The following is a 20,162-nucleotide window of genomic DNA, read 5'->3' as shown; positions in this document are numbered from 1 at the left end:
ATAAACTTCCCCCCATGTTCTCTTAGAAGGAGGTTGGCACCCACCTGAGAGATGCTGGAACTGAGTTCTAGCAAGTTCTGGCTGCGGGAAAAAGCCCTGCTCATATGCTGATAAATTGTAAAATACCTCACTGCTTCCCTCTTCCAGCACCCATTCCCCTATTGCTATTGAATTTGTAATAAACAGTTATGTGGGTGAGAAAACCTGACTGACAAGACTTGTTTTGCAAGGTAGTCATTTGATTGGATTGGAAAATAAAAATATTGCTCAGAGAAAAAGGGAAGGGGAGAAGAAAGACCTTATAATCAAGGCTTTTTTGTGTTGAAGGTGCTTACTGGTATGGAGTAGTGGCCATCTTTTGCTGCCCGTGGCAGCCATTTTGCGCTGGCACCCATGGCACTTTTGTCAGTATATGAGTACTGGCACCTCTCTTTCTTTCTTTTTCAACCAAAAGGTTATGATACTACGATCCTACTACGTGTAGCCCCGCTGAATCCAGTAAAGCAATCTTGATTATTGAAAAAGACTCCTTTCATTCCTCACTTGAAACAGGCAGTATTGATCCCACCAGGAGGAAGAGAGGAGCAGAAGCCGGGACAACTGTAAAGCAGGTAAATGTTTTGCCACCATTTCTCTGCTTTGCTCCCTTCTGAAGGGAGAGGGGAGATGTTGGAGCATCCATGAAGGACCCTAGACCCAGATGTTAAGTTGTGGGTGAACATATCAGACGACACAGCGATTCTTCAAACAGCTCTTGTTTATTCACAAGCCAGAACAGAACTGAACTGAAGGGTTCAGCCAACCTGCTTATATAGAGCTCAACTACAAGGCAACAGTAACAACTTTCTGTAACTATCCAATCACTGAACGTCACTTTCAATTCCTTATTTGCATATGTGGATCTGAGTGAAAACTATCTACACTATTCCCCTGCTGGCCCAGGGTGAGAACTTCAGTACATAACACCAGACACTGCCGATTTGCAGCAGCTGGCCTGATGACAGACTTCTGGGCCAGGTTAAAGCGAGGGAATTGCTGGGTTGAAGGGGATTGCGGGATCTGACTTTCCATTTGCCTGCACCACATGCAATTGCATGTGGACCAGATAATGCACTACCATCACTGAACAACAGCTGTTCCTAGGCCTACCTCTTTTTGCCACTCCTAAGAGGGTATTTTCAGATGTCAATGTAAGTACTTTCCCCGTAATTTCATTGGTGTCGTTTTCTACCCCGTACGAAAATAGTAACAGGGCGTAATCCTGTGATATAATATTGTGGTCAGTGCAGCAATGGAACAAATCATGTGCTTTTCATGTGAAAATAAATGATCTGAGCATTATTTTTAAAAAAACAACAACCCATGCCTGTCATCAGGGATTTGGGTGAAGAGAACATGAAGGGTGTTTCACGCATGACGCAGAAGGAAGCGTCTGGCACCATATTTATACCTGGCAGGAAGCCACAGGTCCTTTCAGTCTGATAATAGTATAGAAGGTGTAGCTTTGGCATTTTAAAACTGAATGGTAAGACAGTGGAAAGAGACTTCACCAGAGTAGCTGGAATTTCCTGGGCTGTAGGACGTTTTAAGGCACAGTTTCTTTCTGTGTGGAGAAAGAGATCGGATAAAGCAAGTCTTTGCAAGAGGTTAGTACTGGATGTTTGAAGTAAGTGACTTTTTTCAGCCTTAGCATGTGCAATTCTATACAGGTCTACCACAAAGTAAGCTCCATTGCAGCCAGTGGAACCCAGTGTGGATATAGGATTGCAGTTTAAGATACTTTAAATTATCTGCTGTGTGGGTTATGAGTTAAATATTAACTTCAAAAAGCTACTGGAGCAATGCAATAATTTTTTGCAGTTTGCTGACTTTACAGTATGTTTGCAGAACTTTGACACAAGGAAAGAGGGGAGAATTAATTGCATTTTAATCTATGAAAGCAGGACAAGTGAAAATAAAGCATTGGGCGGATTAGCCAGGGCAAAGAGTGAAAGCACAGGATGAGGGAGAGGAAGGGAAGATAAAGAGCGGCTGAAATTCAGCAAAGAGAAGGGGCTTCGGCATGAAATGTGGTTCAGAATGGCATGTTTTGCTCTGAAGCAAAGCCACAGGTCAGAGAGGAATGTTCCCTCGTGGTGTGAGAAGGGGAATTTCATATGGTTTTCTGTTGCTGGAGGGAGCGGAAACATTGTTGGAGCTCTTGTAGAAGAAAGGCATTGCTGAAAAAAGCCAATTTGGAACATACTACCATCATTTTAGGGACGTGGGTGGCAGTGTGGGTTAAACCACAGAGCCTAGGACTTGCCGATCAGAAGGTCAGCAGTTCGAATCCCCGTGACGGGGTGAGCTCCTGTTGCTCGGTCCCTGCTCCTGCCAACCTAGCAGTTCGAAAGCACGTCAAAGTGCAAGTAGATACATAGGTACCGCTCCAGTAGGAAGGTAAACGGCGTTTCCATGCGCTGCTCTGGTTCGCCAGAAGCGGCTTAGTCATGCTGGCCACATGACCCGGAAGCTGTACACCGGCTCCCTCGGCCAGTAAAGCGAGATGAGCGTCGCAACCCCAGAGTCGGTCATGACTGGACCTAATGGTCAGGGGTCCCTTTACCTTTACCATCATTTTATGGGGCGAAATAAAGGCTGTAAAAATCCCACAACATACTTTTCTGGGAATAAGTACCATTGAATTCTGTGGCCCTTGTTTCTGTATAGGACTTGGCTGCATAAGACAGGAATCCCTAAGCACACTTTCCTGGAAGTGAGTGACACTGAGTTTCATGGGACTTGCTTCCAGGGAAACATGCATAGGATTGTGTTGTAAAAGGGGGGGGGAGTTGAGTTTCCATGTCACCATTTTAATATTATTATGCACCATTATTTTAAATCTATTGCAAAATGTCCTTAAATTCAGGATTGCTTTATGCATACAACAACACCTGTTGATTTGATGTCTGTACAGCTTGCAATCAATAAATAAGAAAGAATATGTTGATTTTCTGCATACTGGTAAATGCAGATAATACAAGAATGGAACATGTGCAGTTTTTGAATTTTTAATGCAAGCCAAAACAGCTCATGACCCCCCGAGAACAACTTGGGTCGCCCCTCAAGGCTCCTTTCAGTTGGCCCCAGCTGCAAATTTTCATTGTCCACCCAACCACCCATCTGGGTCCAGCTGCAAACCTCTGAATCGCATGATCTGCCAAGAAAGCATCAGCATGTGAAAACAGCTAAAGGCGAGGGAGTATTTCTTTAAGGTGAAATAACTAGATGATCTCAATGAAACCAACTTTACATGTTAAAAGAATGACAAGGCTCACAATTTTGCAGCTGCCGTACTGGATTTGGACCTTAACAAGTCCTAAACTGCCTGCAGGGGGACTGTTTGTATTGCCTTTTCACTTACAATTACATTTAACCTTTCTGTTGTGCTGTGGATTTCATTCCAGTCTTAAACGATGCGCTGCCTGGGCATGCAGAGCTGGTAAAGAGCTTTTGAGCTATGACATGTTTGCAGAACAGTGATCTCGTTCATTCATTTTTGAGGGCAATGGAAATCTTGGTGTTTGCTTTAGGTTAAGTTTTCATCAGCCTTTGAGCATTAATACCTGTGACTCAGCCTCGGTTGACTTGCTAACTCCCAAGTAAATCCCAAGCCGCTGTTCTTTTCTCCCTCCAGTGTTCTCCTTTGTGTCAAGTATAAAAAGCAAGATGATGTGGCTCAGACATAATGATATTGAGCTGAGAAACCACCCTAGTCATATTGTGTTTGTAAGCAGTGTTTAAAGCAGAGTTTCCCAGCTCAGACACCATGGGAACGTTGTTTAACGTGTCAGTATATAAGCACTGAAGGCAAACATGTGAAGAGAGGAAGGGAGGAGGAAATACACATTGCACATGCACACTGCTCATTCTCGAACCAGTAAACAATGGTTTGTTGTGTCTTTGTCGTTTGAACTTGGTTTAGGGGGATGGGGACTCAACTGAGGGTGCAATCAGATGTGGGGAATGCGCATTTGTTTTCCTGATGATAAGGCTAGCACTGCTCTCCCAAATTCTAAGGTTCCATTTATACTGCATTACCTATTGTGTTGGACGCAGGTGGCGCTGTGCGTTAAACCACAGAGCCTAGGGCTTGCCGATCAGAAGGTCGGCGGTTCAAATCCCCTCAACAGGGTGAGCTCCCGTTGCTCGGTCCCCACTCATGCCAACCTAGCAGTTCAAAAGCACGTCAAGGTGCAAGTAGATAAATAGGTACCGCTCCAGCAGGAAGGTAAACGGCATTTCTGTGCACTGCTCTTGTTCGCCAGAAGTGGCTTAGTCATGCTGGCCACATGACCCGGAAGCTGTACGCCGACTCCCTCGGCCAATAAAGCAAGATGAGCGCCGCAACCCCAGAGTCGGTCACGACTGGACCTAATGGTCAGGGGTCCCTTTACCTTTACCTTACCTATTGTGTTGTGCAACTGGCTTTTTGATTAAGATACCATCATTAAATTTTAAATGGGGGGGGGCTGTATCCCAGAATACTGCCTCAAATTTCATCCCGTGAAATTACAACACAAAGCTCCAGGAATTTTTTGAGTTAACAGGCTTGTAAATGGTTTGTTTCTGGAAGAAAATAATACAGAAGTGAGCACTGAACTTCTGCTAGTTTTCCAGAAGTGGCCTTTACACCTTGTGAACGATAATGTAAAATGTGGAAGTTAACAGGTAAGTACCGTATTTTTCGCCCCATAAGACGCACTTTTTCCCCTCCAAAAATGAAGGGGAAATCGGGGTGCGTCTTATGCAAGCCTCGCGCGCCCGGCAGGAGGTCCCACCGGGTGCGTGAGGCTTGGGGCGGCAGCCTGTCGCCCGAAGCACGGGGAGCCCTCGGGAGGGCTCCCCCTGCTTCGGGCGAGTGTCTGCAAGCCTCGCGCACCCGGCAGGAGGTCCCACCAGGTGCGCGAGGCTTGGGGCGGCAGCGGACTGCTTGCGCGCACCTAGAAGCTTGGGGCGCGCTGAGCTCAGCACGCCCCAAGCTCCTGGTGTAGCGCAGCGATCCGCTAGCCCTGGGAGAGCCCCGCGGCTCTCCCAGGGCTAGCGGACTGCTTGCCGGCACGCAGAAGCTTGGGGCGCGCTGACCTCAGCTTGCCCCAAGCTTCTGGATTAGCGCAGAGGTCCGCTAGCCCTGGGAGAGCCCCGCGGCTCTCCCAAGGCTAGCGGACTGCTTGCGCGCACGCAGAAGCTTGGGGCGCGCTGAGCTCAGCACGCCCCAAGCTCCTGCTGTAGCGCAGCGATCCGCTAGCCCTGGGAGAGCCCCGCGGCTCTCCCAGGGCTAGCGGACTGCTTGCCGGCACGCAGAAGCTTGGGGCGCGCTGACCTCAGCTTGCCCCAAGCTTCTGGATTAGCGCAGGGGTCCGCTAGCCCTGGGAGAGGCGCCCGGCTCTCCCACGCTAGCGGAGACCTTGCCGGCACGCAGAAGCTTGGGGCGCGCTGAGCTCAGCACGCCCCAAGCTCCTGGTGTAGCGCAGCGCACCTGGGGGGGAAATAAATTTTTTTTCCTTTATTTCCCCCCCCCAAAAAAAATCTAGGTGCGTCTTATGGGCCAGTGCGTCTTATGGGGCGAAAAATACAGTAAATGTTGGGAAAACAAAATAAATTGCTGTCTGAATGGAGATCAAGTTCCGTCCTGACCTACTTATTATAATTTAAAGCCTCTAATCCATGGGTAGGCAAACTAAGGCCTGGGGCCCGGATCCGGCCCAGTCGCCTTCTAAATCTGGCCCACAGACGGTCCGGGAATCAGCGTGTTTTTACATGAGTAGAATGTGTCCTTTTATTTTAAATGCATCTCTGGGTTATTTGTGGGGCATAGGAATTCATTCTTCTTCTTTCCCCCCCAAAATATAGTCCGGCCCCCCACAAGGTCTGATAGACAGTGGACCGGCCCCCTGCTGAAAAAGTTTGCTGCCCCTGTTCTAATCTGAACCAGCCTTCACCAATCCGACACCCTCCAGATATTGTTTGACTCCAATCCCATCGTCCCTGGCCCTTGGTCATGCTGACTGGATCTGATAGGAGTCATTGTCCGAAACATGTGGGAAGGACAGATCTAATCCATACAATTCAAGTTGTTTCCATAAATTTGTGAGCATCATTAGCATAAAGAATATAAACAAGGGATTGAATTATAATAAATGTGACAGAAAGCCATGCCACAATTTCAGACCCAACAATATCTACCTACGGAGCCCATTTCAACGCCAATGAGTTTGTAGGTTATTATGGCTAATGACTTTTGAGATTTTGTGCTTGGGCACCAATATAAGATATTATTTATTTCATAAAATGTATACACCATTTGATTGTAAAAACATTGTTTACAGTGTTCTCCCCTTAAATGTCCTTTGGACTATAGTCTTTGGAAATCAGACAATCCTTCCATGTCCTTTCCCTGTTGTAACCACAAGAATACTCAGCCTTTCCATCTGTGCATAATACATATTCTCTTCATTTTGCTCCACCTAATCAAACTTTTCAGCAAAATCATACCTGCATGGTTGTGTACACAATTTATTTAATTAACCTTTTTCTTCTCCCCATTAAATGGCACTCATCAGGAAACCAGCAGCTTGGAAATATGTCCGGGAAACCAAAACTGACGTATTTTGAAGGCAGAGGAAGAATGGAGTCCATCAGATGGCTCTTAGCAGCAGCTGGAGTGGAGGTTGGTTGCTTATGTTTGGAAAACTCCCCTTACACCAGATTGCTTGTGAAATTTGCACTATTGTGTGCTTGGAGCTTTGAACAGGAGATTTCACAATTCACAGCTCACTCTCTTAGCTATTTCTGTATCTACAGAAGAGCCAGTGCAGTACCTTTATGCAATGAAAAGAACTGGCATGACATAGGAATGAAAATAACTTGATCTGTTTTCCTGTCTTTTACCAGTTTGAAGAAACGTTTTTGAAAACAAGAGAACAGTATCTGAAGTTAATCAAAGGTAAAACTCACGGTGCAAACCTATATATGCCTATTCAGAGGGGAACCCCACTAAATTCAGTGGGGCTTATGCCCAGATAAGTGAACAGCTTTTTGCTACCCATGTATCTTTTCCTCCAAAATCTGAAAATACCATTTGACATGTTTAACAAATATGTCATCTGAAACGACAGTCAAACTCCATTCATTTGTTTAAGGATAACCTTGCAGGTGGCTTGCACGTCCCACTAAATCTGAGCAAATGCCTGAAGCTTTACTTATAACCTGGATTTAAAGCTGTTGACAAGGGGGTTAAATTGATTGTAACTGCACTATACTGTAAATGCTAAGTCTTTATCAGCATATATGGTGCAGCTATGATCAGTTAAACCACTAAGAATAGGCTTAAATCTTCCAGGTTATAAATGGCTTAAATCTAGGTTCTTAAGTGGATTGTTTGCTCAGATTTAGCTAGATGGCCAAACTACAAGATTGTCCTTGGAGAGGTTAGTGGAGTTCAACTGACTTGCCAGATGACATACTGACAAAGGGTACATGAGCAGCAAAAGCTACCATGGGTGGTTGTTTCCTGGCACCTTGCATTGCTTATTTTCCTTACTGTGGGCAACTCATGCATGCATCTGAGTTTTTATATTGAATGTTGGTGCTGTAGGTGCAGACAATGTTTCATGAGAACATTCATCTATAGATAACATGCAGTGAGGAATGCACAGAGATTGCTGCTGTTTCTCACAACTGTTTGACTCTTATGTCACTATTTTTATTTCAGCTAGAAGTAGGTATGTGGCTGAACTCTTGGGCTAGCTAGACAGTTGTTGAGTTTTTTTGAGAACTGAAGGTAGTTTGAGTGAGACCTCAGCATCCATAGGTCTGCACACACACACTTCTTTTGTCCCACTATTGTTACCCCTGGTCAAACAGGTTTTGCATGTTTTTCTGAAGCCACAAAATGTTTACCAAAGGCAAAAGAGCAATGCCCACATGCAAGAAGCAGCAAAAGAAGCAGAATCTTTCTTTTGTCCAGCCAAGGGTGTTTTCACACATAAAGCACAAGTCATGCTGTTGCCTCTTCTGCTCCTGAATGTCCCACATATAAAATATAAAATGTAAAATCTATATTGGTAGGAATATATTGGTAGGCATCAGGCTTGTTTACACATTTTGTCTACTTGAAGAAGCCATGGTCCGATCTGAAAAATACAAATATTAAGGTTACAAAACTATACAAATAAAGAAAATTTGAGCTTGCAAAACAATAATTACCACGTGGTTAGGGTAGAACAACGTGTCAGTATCCACTTGTCCCCAGTGTAAATATGACATATCGGCAAAAGTCGGAAACTGAAGGGTAATAGCATGTACACGAAAATCAATTTCAGATTATCAGCATTGAAAGAACGTATAAGAACAATTGAAAAATCTCATGCAACAGAAAATGAAAAAAAATAAATGTTGAAGATCTGGACGGGGGAAACATAATTAATATTCTCCCCAAAATGTGTAATATTCCTCAGTGCAAAAGATCTTTCAAATTTTATTGCATGTTACATAATCCAGGCTGCAATCCACAAGCTCTTCCTTGAAGGCAGTTTTAAATGAGCTTGAGTACCTGGGCTGTGGGATAGAATATTGTAACATGCCTCCTTGGAACAATTAGCTTTATTTTGCTTGGTGTATTCTTTGGGGGGTGGTAGATTATAAAATGGCCCCAGGATCTGACATTCAAATGGCCTGAGCATGTAGAAATCTGTCCAGATTTAAAGGTGTGGTTGATTCTTGGAATGCTGCAGAACCCATGGGAAGCTGGAGGTTTGAATCATATGCAAAACAGGGCCTGGGTTAGAAAATTTACTGCTTAGCAATGTTTTCGAATCCTTTCAATTATTTTAAGCATTGTTTAGCCAAAAAGGTTCCCAGAGTGGCTTACAGATCTTGAAAATAAACAAGACAGTTCCTGCTCTCAGGCTAACAGTCTAAAAGATGTGACACAAAAGGAAAAAGGTGTTGGGTAGAGAAGAAAATAAGCAAAAAGCTGATACCAGTTCTTGGTGCTACTAGGTAAAGGTAAAGGGTCTCCTGACCATTAGGTCCAGTCGTGACCGACTCTGGGGTTGCGGCGCTCATCTCGCTTTATTGGCTGAGGGAGCCGGCGTACAGCTTCCGGGTCATGTGGCCAGCATGACTTAAGTCACTTCTGGCGAACCAGAGCAGTGCACGAAAACACAGTTTACCTTCCCACCTAGTTATCTACTTGCACTTTGACGTGCTTTTGAACTGCTAGGTTGGCAGGAGCTGGGACCGAGCAACAGGAACTCACCCCTTTTCGGGGATTCGAACCGCCAACCTTCTGATCAGCAAGCCCTAGGCTCTGTGGTTTAACCCACTAGTTTCTTCTACAAAGCCAAAAGGAGCTGGTCTCTCTGCAGAACTAACATAGGAGCCCTAGCAAAGCACTTCTTGCTATGCTGAGCTGATTTCCCCCAACTCTGCAAACTGTGTAAAGTATTGGTTGTTTTTTCTATCTCAGGTTGTGAGCTTGATGCAATCTTGCGTTAGACACTCACACAGGTGGTATCTGGGAAAGGTAGGAGAGCTTATTCAGTGAGTCGAATGTTGGACTCATTAGTCACAATAGCAGGGAGAAGTCAGCTTTTCTTCTCTGACACCGGAAGAGCCTCCAGTCTATTTGGAAGGTTGCACACACATTCCAGGCATGAGATACGTTACTAAATGATAGTACCGTCGATTGAAATTTCTCTTGGCTGTTTGCCTTCTGGCATAAAGGGAGGCCACACGCTAGCTTTGAAAGTGCTTCACTGTGGAGGAATCTTGCCACATTTCCTTAATCTCACAGAATAGCTGTTTTGGAAAGATGGATGACTTTGCTTTCGCTTTTTTCCTTTGCTTTCCTAAAGATGGATACTTGCTGTTTGATCAAGTCCCTCTGGTCGAGATGGATGGACTGAAGCTGGTCCAGACCAAGGCCATCCTCAACTACATCGCGGGGAAATATAACCTCCATGGGAAGAACCTGAAAGAAAGAGCACAGTACTGTATCATGGTTCACCATACTGTACTTGATAGCTGCATTAAAAGACTCCAGTGGCGTTAACAGTATTTGCACATGCTCACAAATTTGCATTGCCTTGGAAAGAGGAAAAAAGTTGTGAGAGGAAAAGATATTCTGGAAGATTTTGGCTTCTTTTTCTAACACCCATCCGATATGTGTGTTCATCCGGTGTGTTACATTTTATGGGTGATGTCCAGTGTTGATCACACTCAGAATAGACCCACTGAAATCCATGAGCAAAAGGCCACTGATTTCAATGGTCTCCTTGTTCTTCTATGTATGACTAACCTTGGCTTTTACCCTAACATCCTACTGTTATGTGCTCTCACTTTAGAGTGTCAAGGAGCAATATTTAGAGGTTCAGCTTCTTTTAGGATGATGGAGAGGGAACCCTGGAGGCTTATGTAAATAATGGCATTATTTACATATCTAGGGAAGCAGACAGCCTTTCCACTAGCCAGTAGCAGCTCCCTAGGCAGCTATTTCTGCAGCTTCCTTGAAATAGCTCCTAGGTTCAGCTAATTCCACTTAGAAACTTCCAGTTCTCTCTCTCTAAGGGGGTTCAGATAACCGCTAAGCATTGAAATAATGCATGAGGATAGGTCAACAGACCACATAAGCTAGACCCACCTCCCACTTTTATGTTCCTGTTTTCCCAAGAAGTTCAATCTAGCAGATTAATTTTCCTTACCCATGCCTGCCTTGTCCTCACAGCATTGACATGTATGTGGAAGGAACCATGGACCTGATGGGCATGATTCTGGTGTATTCTTTCTCTCCACCTGAGCAAAAGGAGAAGCAGCTTGCTTCTGTTCTTGAGAAGGCCACTACCAGGTACTTCCCAGTCTACGAAAAGGTATGACAACAATGATTCCCATTCGTAGCTACATCAGGGATGGGGAACCCAAAGCTGAGTGACACATTACCCAGGACCAGCCTGTGCCTTCTAGATCTTTTGGACAACAATTCCCAACTGGCAGGGTATTTCAAGGACCAGTCCTTACCCTCTCCTTCCAGGTCTTCAAGAGTTTATTTGCTGTGCCTTGTCCAACTTTATGTTCCCAAATCAATGGTTGGACTAAATCGATGCCTAGGGTTGTCCCTTTTTTGTTTTCAACTTCATCACTTGATAAAGATTTGCATAGCTGGGAATATAGATTGCAGGGAGAGGGCTAGATTTCTCCCTCCAGGCATTCAAGTCCCAGCAGGCAGGTCTTCTCAGCCTTGGCTGCCAAGTGATGGCAGTTCCACCAGGCATCACTTCTGTCTAGTAAGTCTCTCTGTAAACTAATAGTGATCTCAATTCTTTGAGTGCTGGTTTTTACGCAGCCAAAATGGCATCATGCAGACATATGAGGGAGGTATCTGCATGCTTTGGGGAACCCCTGAGGTTTTCACAAAAACGAAAGCTCTTTAGGTGGGGGACACACAAAGGGAGTTTTTAAAAAAACAAAACATATTGAAACACCGAGAAGGGGCAAAGTGTGGTGTGCATGGTGTGTGTTTTTTTTGGGGGGGGAGCCAAAAATTAGAATGGGTGGCTGGAATCTTCTACCCTGCAAATTCTGATGATTCCCTCACAGCTGGGGGGGGGGTTCACCTGCATTATCTCTTATTTGAGCCTGTCTCACCTGGTCCAAATATGCCTGTAAGGGAGAGGGGTGGGGAGGAAAAGCTATCAAGTTCTGCTTAGCATATATGACGTTTGAATATAAGTCAGCCACACTTTCCCAAAATTCCCAAAACTATCAGTTTACAGCAAAATTAAAAGTACATTCTTTATTTTTGTTTTCTAGGCCCTGAAACAGCCTGGACAAGAGTTTCTTGTTGGCAATCACCTCAGCTGGGCAGACGTACAGCTGCTTGAAGCAATCTTAATGGTAGAGGAGCTAAAATCTGATGTTCTTGCACCCTTCCCTCAACTACAGGTAAACTGATGGTCAAGTGCGTTGCGCATAATTCTGCTCTTGTCATGTCTCAGAATGTGTCGGTTCTGACCTCTGGATTGACGTGTGTAGAATTCAGCTAAGGCTAAACTTGACCCTTCTTTCTTTCTTCTTTCTCTCTTTGGCAATCACTCGTAGCCGAGTAAGATTGTCTTCCATAAACACAGTTTTAACAATGAGTCCGTAAGTGACTGTGGAGGCCAATTCTGGATCCACACGTCCTTCCACAACGGGGACATTGGTTTCTGGGTGGGAGTTGATCACGGTGTGGATTTGCCAAGTATGCCTTCCTCTTAGCACATTTCTCTCTTGCATCCTGAGTTTGAGTGTCTTCAAAGCCCATGGCACCTTTGGTAAAGGCTGTTTTCCAACTGGAGCGCTGGCCTGCGAGCGCTCCAGTTGGAGAACAGCCTTTACCAAAAGCTTGACCCTTACACAAGGGTCATTACTATAATGATTCGCTATCTGGGCAACTGATTCCAGGAAGCTGCCTTCTAGACTGTCAGTCCATCCAACTCAGCTTTGTCTACGCCAACTGGCCAATTCTCCATAATTTCAGACAAGCGAACCTCTGAGCCCCACTTGGGGATTGAACCTGGAACCTTCTGCATACAAAGCAGAGGTTGTACCATGGATTTATGGCCCTTCCTGCTCCTTCCCTGCTCCCTCTCAGCATGTTGGATGAAGGACTCTGGGCAGGGTACAGTGACCTCTCTTTGCTCCTCTTCCTCACCCCCGCAATCTTTAGGCAATGTGACCATGGTTCACTGATTTTTACAGTGCTTGATTGTTAAAACAACAACAACAACCCTCAAAGCTGTCAACTCAGTGGTGTTGATGTGATGAAGCGAGCCAAGGGAGAAACCAGACCACTGTGCCCACCTTCGCTCCCCACACTTCTCAAGTCCTGCTGCTACCTTGACGCAGTGGCTCTCTGACACTGTTCTTGGCAGACTGGCAGGGCCTAAGTGCCAGTGGTGTAGCGTGGGTTGCTGGCACCTGAGGCGGGGCAAGTATTATACCCCCCCCCGGTGGACTGGGCAGCTGGTGTGGAGGCACATGCTGAGGTGTGTGTGTTTGCACAGAGCCTGCAAGGAGGATGAACGGAGCCCACCTCCAACAGGCTCTTTGCTGGCTGCTTCCATCCACCTGTCCTCTGAACCAACCCACCCACTGCCATGCCTCAGCTGCTAGGGCTCTGTGCCTGTCTTGAGGGTGCCTGGTTGTGCCCCCTCAAACATGTGCACCCTGGGCCACAGTCCCCCTGCCTCCCCCAAAGGCACACTCCACAGAGCTGCTTCCCTGGGCACAATCCCCATCTTGTACTATTATGTTTGCGTCTCGAGGCCCCAAGACCCACCCCCAAAATAAATACACAGGGACACTTATATTAGTTTAAGTTTTTTTGGCAAATTTTGACCACAACTTTATTGAAATACAATCACGTGAGTGGTATTGGCTTAGGCATTGACTCCCCACTATAACTGACTCCACCTCTCAGGGTGATCGACCAATGGGGTAAACCAAACGAGGGAGCAAGGTCGATGAGGACCAACCAAAGCTCACCCCCGGGTTCCTGTGGTCCTGGCATGGCCCTAGCCCCTCAAGCAGACTTCAGACGAGATCCAGGACCCCCAGATTCCTTTACCGGAATACCCTATTTCTGGAGGGGCAGGTGATGGCCGCACCTCCCCTCCCCACAATCCAACTGAGCCAATGCCTAACCACCATCTTACAAGTTGTGACAATTTGCTAAGGGGTAGGCGAAAACCAAATGGCTAAAAGCCAATCTGCCAAATGGAAAAAAAATTCCTACCCAGCCCCTGTTCCAAAACAGGCGACCCAAACCAAAGCAAGGCCAAGTGACTCTACCTAAACTAAGGAGGGTGAGCAGGTGTTCAGCCATGCAAATGCAAGTGCCCCACTTGTATAACACTGCTGCAATGAGCCTGGCATGATCCCAGGGGAATGGCCAGGACTTCCTGCTCCTTCCTCTCCACCACCATTTTAACCCTGTCAGGTGAGCTCTTGGGTCCTGAGTGCAACCAGGACCCTCTGTTATGAGGATCCCATTTACTTGTTTACAAGTACTGGCAAAGGAGCAGCAGGGGTTGAAAGAGGTCATGGTTAAAGGATCGATGCCAGCTGGCAAGGCAGCAGAGAACACCAGGTTGGTGGCATCAGAGATCAAGAAGGCAGCTGGATGAGAGGGTGTGTTTCTGGTTCAGACCTCACGAGGCCGACAAGCTGCTGTCTGTTCTGAATCCAAGTGTACGGAGTCATTTGGATTACTTCAGACCTTCTGCCTGAAAGGGTTTCGCGCTGGTTTGTACATGAATTGAACCAGATTATCTTCATTAGTGCTGTGAATCAAGACTGGAGTAGGGATAGATGAATCTGTTAGATTCAAGTTGTCTCTGTTTCTCAGTTTTCCAATCTCAAGTGGAGTTTGCTACCTTTCCAGGTTTTTTTCAGCAGGTTTTTTTAGTGCGCATATTTCTTAACATGGAGATTATTGTATCCAGTGTAGTAGCCTAATACGCCCACCTTTGCAAGTGATTTCCCCTAATAGAAATCATTTGGGGAACTCATCGTCACTTACAGTATATGCGATTTTTGTGCACTTTTCTCTAAAAATTCCATTTTTGTGGAGGGGAAAAGTTCATTTGGAAAAGCGCATAGCAAAATGCAAAGAAGTGCAAATGCTGAAGGACAGTTTCTTGTTTCGTGGAACATGAATTATGCTATTTATCCTTAAAATGCAAATTTCTCCACTATCCTTAGGACAAATGGGAGGGGGGGTGGCAGCAGGAACATGTACTCAGGAAGATACACCCTAGGGAAGTTCCCACATAGCTCCAGCAATGTGCCCAGAGGCTTCCACTTATGCAACTGATTGCAGCATCTGGTTTCCTTATCAAAGAAGTGGACCTTTTTGGCAGATTTAGATGTTGGCACCAAAGAGTGGGATCTATTCAGCAGGGAGCAGCAACCAGACCTTGTGGATATTAGCTTTTTTTATATGCAGGGCAAGTCTCTCTTTCTGATGGTTGCTTTATATTGACACAATTCCTTTCTAAACAGATCTTCAGGTTGTATTTTCAAAAATCCCTTTAAAAGGATGTTGCTCTATACTCAAGAAGCTATTCTGTTGCTTGGGGGGGGGGGGGACTTCTTTGCTTTATTTGTTCATCTTTTGCTCTAGGCTTTCAAAGCAAGGGTAAGCAATCTTCCCGCTATAAAGAAATTCCTGCAGCCTGGAAGCCAAAGGAAACCGCCCCCTGACGATGCATATGTCGCAACTGTGCGTGAAGTTTTCGCGAGTGAATAAGAAGCATCGCATCAGATTTTTAAGTCACTATGACTGCTGAAAACCAGTGGGCCTGTAAATTAAATGATTGTTGCCTCTCATGAAAAAGCAAGAAGTGACGACACGGAATGTTGAGCAGATGTTGTTTCTGTGCATGGGGGTAAATTGATTTAAAGTATGTAAAGTGCCTGCATTAAAATATTCAACAAGAGTGTGTTTTCTTTTGTACTGCAAAACGACACGGCTATTTATTTATTTATTTATTCGTGCAAATATTTATAGCTTCCCATCTAATGCATTCCTTTTACTCAGAATGGCTCACAATAGTATTTTTTTAAAAAAACAACAAAACCTTGACATCCACAATAAAACAACTATATACAGTGGTACCTCGGGTTACATACGCTTCAGGTTACATACGCTTCAGGTTACAGACTCTGCTAACTCAGACATTTTGCTTCAGGTTAAGAACTTTGCTTCAGGATGAGAACAGAAATTTTGCTCAGACGGCGCGGCAGCAGCGGGAGGCCCCATTAGCTAAAGTGGCGCTTCAGGTTAAGAACAGTTTCAGGTTAAGAACGGACCTCCGGAACGAATTAAGTACCGGAGGTACCACTGTATTCCAACAGCCATAAGAACAACATCAACATATTAAAATAGGACTCTAAACAGGGTTCACCATAGAAAACTTCATTTTTCCAGCACAGTAGAAGTGGGCGAGAACAGGAATGTGTTCAGCAACCAATGGAAAGCAGCAAGGGAGAATGTGAAAGGAACCTCATTGTCAGGAAACTGACATCAGAGCAACAGGAGAAGGAGAGGCTCTCCGATTCTGCAGGGGAAGGTACCAGCACTAGGGGGAGACGCAGCTTGATAGAGGGGGAAGGAAATCAGCGTAACACCAGGGAGCCAGGAGAGCAAATGGGAGAAGAGGTGGAAGGGCTCCGGGATTCTTCCTTGGAAGTCAGTGAGGAGAGCACTGGTCCTCCACTACCCACGCCCTCCCTGCGCAGGAGACTCCCGCACAAAGAGAGGCGGAGACGATTGGGTGTCAAACAGTTTTTATGCTGGCAAAGGTTTAAGAAACGCCCACAGACAGATTCTGCTAGCGACTGAGGCAGCCACGCTGAGATGGGCTGTGCAGTCAAGACGGTTTAACCCAGGCAGCCAAGCTCCCAAAAGGGGACAGTTTACGCACGAGTAACTCCAAACCACTACACTCATGTATTCCAGAATTTGGATGCAGCCACTCAGAAAGCCCTTTCTTTTGGCCCAGCCAGTTGTCTCTCCAGTGTGGGGAGATGGCAGTTGTCTCCATGCCCTGCTTTCAGGTTTCCCATTGGCCCTTGGTTGGCCACTGAGACAGGATGCTGGGCTAGAAAGGCCTTTAGTGTGACCCAAGCAGGGCCCTTAAACAGGCTCAGATGCTCCTTCTAGTGACCTAGTCATGAGCCGTTTAGCACATCAAGGTCGTAACCAGCATTTTGAATTGTGTGTAGAAAGGAGCCAGAAGCCAGTGCAGCTGTTGTGCTTCTTTGTCTGGCACAATTTCTGCAGATTATATTTTCCCTTCCTATCCCCAATATTACCTAATTACTACTGTTTATTAAATTCTAATATTCCCGATCAGGCTCTATAACGGTATCATAGCCCACAGATGCTGTGTGTTGCTTTGCATGCATGGGGAGTCAGATTCTGTGAGCAGAAAATAATGCATTTGAGATGGGCTAATCTTACAGAATTTTGCAGATAAGGTAAATAATAGTACAAAAAGTGTCTTGTGCATTGAGGACTAATTGACTAGAGGTTTTTTCTCCAGTGTCCGTGTGACTGTAGCACAGATGGATTTGTTTCTCTGTGTGGATACATATATTTGGTATTTTCAAAACTTTCCACAAGGGTCTTTTGTGCTGCGCTGTGCTGTGGAACAGAGTAGCATAGCTACGCTTCAGGAATGTGAAAAGGCCTGGCCTTGGGGGGACGTCCTCCTCCCCCTCAGCAAAAAGGTGGGCAAGGGAAACCCCCCTGATTTAGCAGCCAGGCAAAACTGCTTGGACTTTCTCAGTAGCAGCAGCAGCAGCAGCAGCTTTATTTAAATCTTCAGAGAAGGTGGAACAAAAACGAGCAAAGAAAAGGGAGAGCTCAGTTTCTTTTGCCTAGACCCTGGAAGTGGATTCAGGTTTGGTTGGAGGTTAGTACTGGGGGGGGGGGATTACTTACACACTCAGTCATCTGGTAATAATTAAAAAGAGGGATGAGGAACCAAAGGTGGCAAACTGGCATTTCTATCCAGTTTGGCACACCTTAAATGCAATTCGGTTGCACTTTGATTTTAGTGGAGGTGAGCGACGGAGAAGCAGGGGGCTTTTAGAAAGCAGAAGGGTCGGGCGTTGAAAAGAGAGGAAGGGGCAGAAGGGAAAGGGGTTTGAGACGTAGAAGTGGAATCCTGAAAGACAACAGGGGCAATTAGTTGGGTCAGCAAGTTGGATAGAGGAAAGGAAATACTGTGGGGAAACTGCAAACGGAGAAGTTGAAAGAAGCAGAGGTTGCTCTCCTGAGATGTGAAAAATGGTAGGTGGGAAGAGGAGCAGGAAGTGGCTAGATAAAGAGAACAACACCCACCATTTTGAGGTCTGGGGGATAAGCAGGAGGAGTCCAGAAAATGAAGCATTGCAGGAACGAGCTTACATTAATAGTATATCAGGAGACAGGGGTGAGCTTTCCCTGGAAGGACTATTGTACTGTAACTGCATGGCAGCCAGAAATTCAACCAGAAAGCCCATTGCTTTGTCAGTGGGGCAGAGTGAGAGAAAAGCTGTTGGTTTTCTGGTGCTCTGGCTGCCAAGAATAGAAGCTCCTAGTTGGCAGCAATCACCTCTGCAGATTAAGAAGTCTAAAAATAATGTGTTCTAATGCTGTGAAGCTTTGTGCGCACACTTGAGAGTAGCTTGTTCTAGTGGTACTTTCTTAGTGAATACACTTAACACCTAGGCTAGGCCTGAAAATTATTATCAGTTTTAAGAGGGCTGGTTATGCTTTGCCCGGCTTGCATTTGCAGTGCCAAGAGAAGAGGGGAGCTTTGATGTTTATATTGACTTGGATTCTAAGGCAGGTTAACTCAAGAGAAATTCCCTATCCCTTGTAGGTGGTTGAAATATACTCGGAGTCGAGTGTGGATTTCATGCTCTTTATTCAGCTCATAGTAGTGAGGAATGAAAGTTCCTCCCCGCAAAAAAAATATCTGCTTTATATACATTATTTACACAATGGGCCGCAAGTGATTGGCTAATTCCGGGATTCTCCTGTAGGCCAATCAGGTTGCGGATTCACTTCCACCTGGAGCTGGATTGGGTGGCTCCTGTGGACCAATCAGACTGCTGCATTCTGGATCCTATTGTTCTAGGACCAATCAGACTGCTGCATTCTGAATCCTATTGTTCTAGGACCAATCAGACTGCTGCCTTTTGGATCCTATTCAACTCAGTACATAAAAGTGGTGTAAGGGATGGAAGGATTAACCAAAATCAGACTTCAGATCTAAGATAACTTAAGGAAGTTGATGGAAGGAAACATGGGCATAGTCAAGGGGGGGCATAGTGAAGGGGACCTTCTAGGTCCACAAATAATATTGAAAAGCAATTTGGATGCAGCCTCTCAGAAAGCCCTTTCTTTTGGCCCAGCCAGTTGTCTCTCCAGTGTGGGGAGATGGCAGTTGTCTCCATGCCCTGCTTTCAGGTTTCCCATTGGCCCTTGGTTGGCCACTGAGACAGGATGCTGGGCTAGAAAGGCCTTTAGTGTGACCCAAGCAGGGCCCTTAAACAGGCTCAGATGCTCCTTCTAGTGACCTAGTCATGAGCCGTTTAGCACATCAAGGTCGTAACCAGCATTTTGAATTGTGTGTAGAAAGGAGCCAGAAGCCAGTGCAGCTGTTGTGCTTCTTTGTCTGGCACAATTTCTGCAGATTATATTTTCCCTTCCTATCCCCAATATTACCTAATTACTACTGTTTATTAAATTCTAATATTCCCGATCAGGCTCTATAACGGTATCATAGCCCACAGATGCTGTATTTTGCCTTGCATGCATGGGGAGTCAGATTCTGTGAGCAGAAAATAATGCATTTGAGATGGGCTAATCTTACAGAATTTTGCAGATAAGGTAAATAATAGTACAAAAAGTGTCTTGTGCATTGAGGACTAATTGACTAGAGGTTTTTTCCCCAGTGTCCGTGTGACTGTAGCACAGATGGATTTGTTTCTCTGTGTGGATACATATATTTGGTATTTTTAAAACTTTCCACAAGGGTCTTTTGTGCTGTGCTGTGTAACAGAGTAGCATAGCTACGCTTCAGGGATGTGAAAAGGCTGTAACTCAGCACTGGCCTTATTTTGAGCTGTTACAGTTTGTGATCTAAGCCGCTTTTGCAGCAATGAAAGCAAGAGATTAGGGGCTGTTGCATGCGAGGACCAGGAATCCTCCATCAGGAAGCTGGCAGGGCCCCAACTCCATAGCAGGGTCCACAGCTGATTCCTAGCCAGGGATCCCCTTGTTATTTCCTCAGCCCAGTCCTCTGAGTAAACATTGGGTGACTTTGTCTAGCTGCCATTTTAATCTTCCCCAAAGCCCCTCCTCCAGGTCGTTGTCTCCCAATGCCCAGGAGATGCTGAGGATGGAAGATGGGAACTTCTGTATCCAAGTATCCATGTATTGTTGGCAAGCGCCCCCCTCGGGAAAGGCTGACTCCTCTTCCCAGGCTCTGAGGCCTCTCTCTGGTGGTCTACCCCGGCTGGTCTTCGCTCAGTCCAGGGAGACCGGTGATAAGCGACACCTCCCTCTTGAGAGATGCACACTC

At 45.7% G+C, this 20,162-nt stretch overlaps 2 protein-coding genes across 2 annotated transcripts in view; both read left to right on the top strand.

The window, feature by feature from the left end:
• Positions 1-1,394: 1,394 nt before the first annotated feature.
• LOC310703398 (glutathione S-transferase-like) lies at positions 1,395-15,521 on the top strand. Its single transcript, XM_083495762.1, has 7 exons — positions 1,395-1,646; positions 6,603-6,709; positions 6,934-6,985; positions 9,900-10,032; positions 10,769-10,910; positions 11,851-11,982; positions 15,206-15,521. The coding sequence occupies exons 2-7, from the start codon at positions 6,623-6,625 to the stop codon at positions 15,329-15,331; spliced, it is 672 nt and encodes a 223-aa protein (XP_083351888.1). The 5' UTR covers positions 1,395-1,646; positions 6,603-6,622; the 3' UTR covers positions 15,332-15,521.
• A 1,888-nt stretch (positions 15,522-17,409) lies between these two features.
• Positions 17,410-20,162, top strand: part of LOC310703401 (glutathione S-transferase-like) — a 28,006-nt gene continuing 25,253 nt past the window's right edge. Inside the window, exon 1 of the mRNA XM_083495767.1 lies at positions 17,410-17,501. The gene's annotated coding sequence lies outside the window, so the exon portion shown is untranslated. The remainder of the gene's footprint in view (positions 17,502-20,162) is intronic.

The sequence above is a fragment of the Podarcis liolepis genome, assembly GCF_965112155.1.
Source record: "Podarcis liolepis genome assembly, chromosome: 3".
Classification (NCBI taxonomy): domain Eukaryota; kingdom Metazoa; phylum Chordata; class Lepidosauria; order Squamata; family Lacertidae; genus Podarcis; species Podarcis liolepis.
This window is presented reverse-complemented; position numbering and strand designations above follow the sequence as displayed.

What these genes read in the sequence shown, in the direction of transcription:
- LOC310703398 (XM_083495762.1), top strand. Translation starts at nt 6,623, where the DNA reads ATGTCCGGGAAACCAAAACTGACGTATTTTGAAGGCAGAGGAAGAATG. An exon ending in GTATCTGAAGTTAATCAAAG is followed by an intron (nt 6,986 to 9,899) that starts GTAAAACTCACG and finishes GCTTTCCTAAAG; the next exon opens with ATGGATACTTGCTGTTTGAT. An exon ending in ACTTCCCAGTCTACGAAAAG is followed by an intron (nt 10,911 to 11,850) that starts GTATGACAACAA and finishes TTTGTTTTCTAG; the next exon opens with GCCCTGAAACAGCCTGGACA.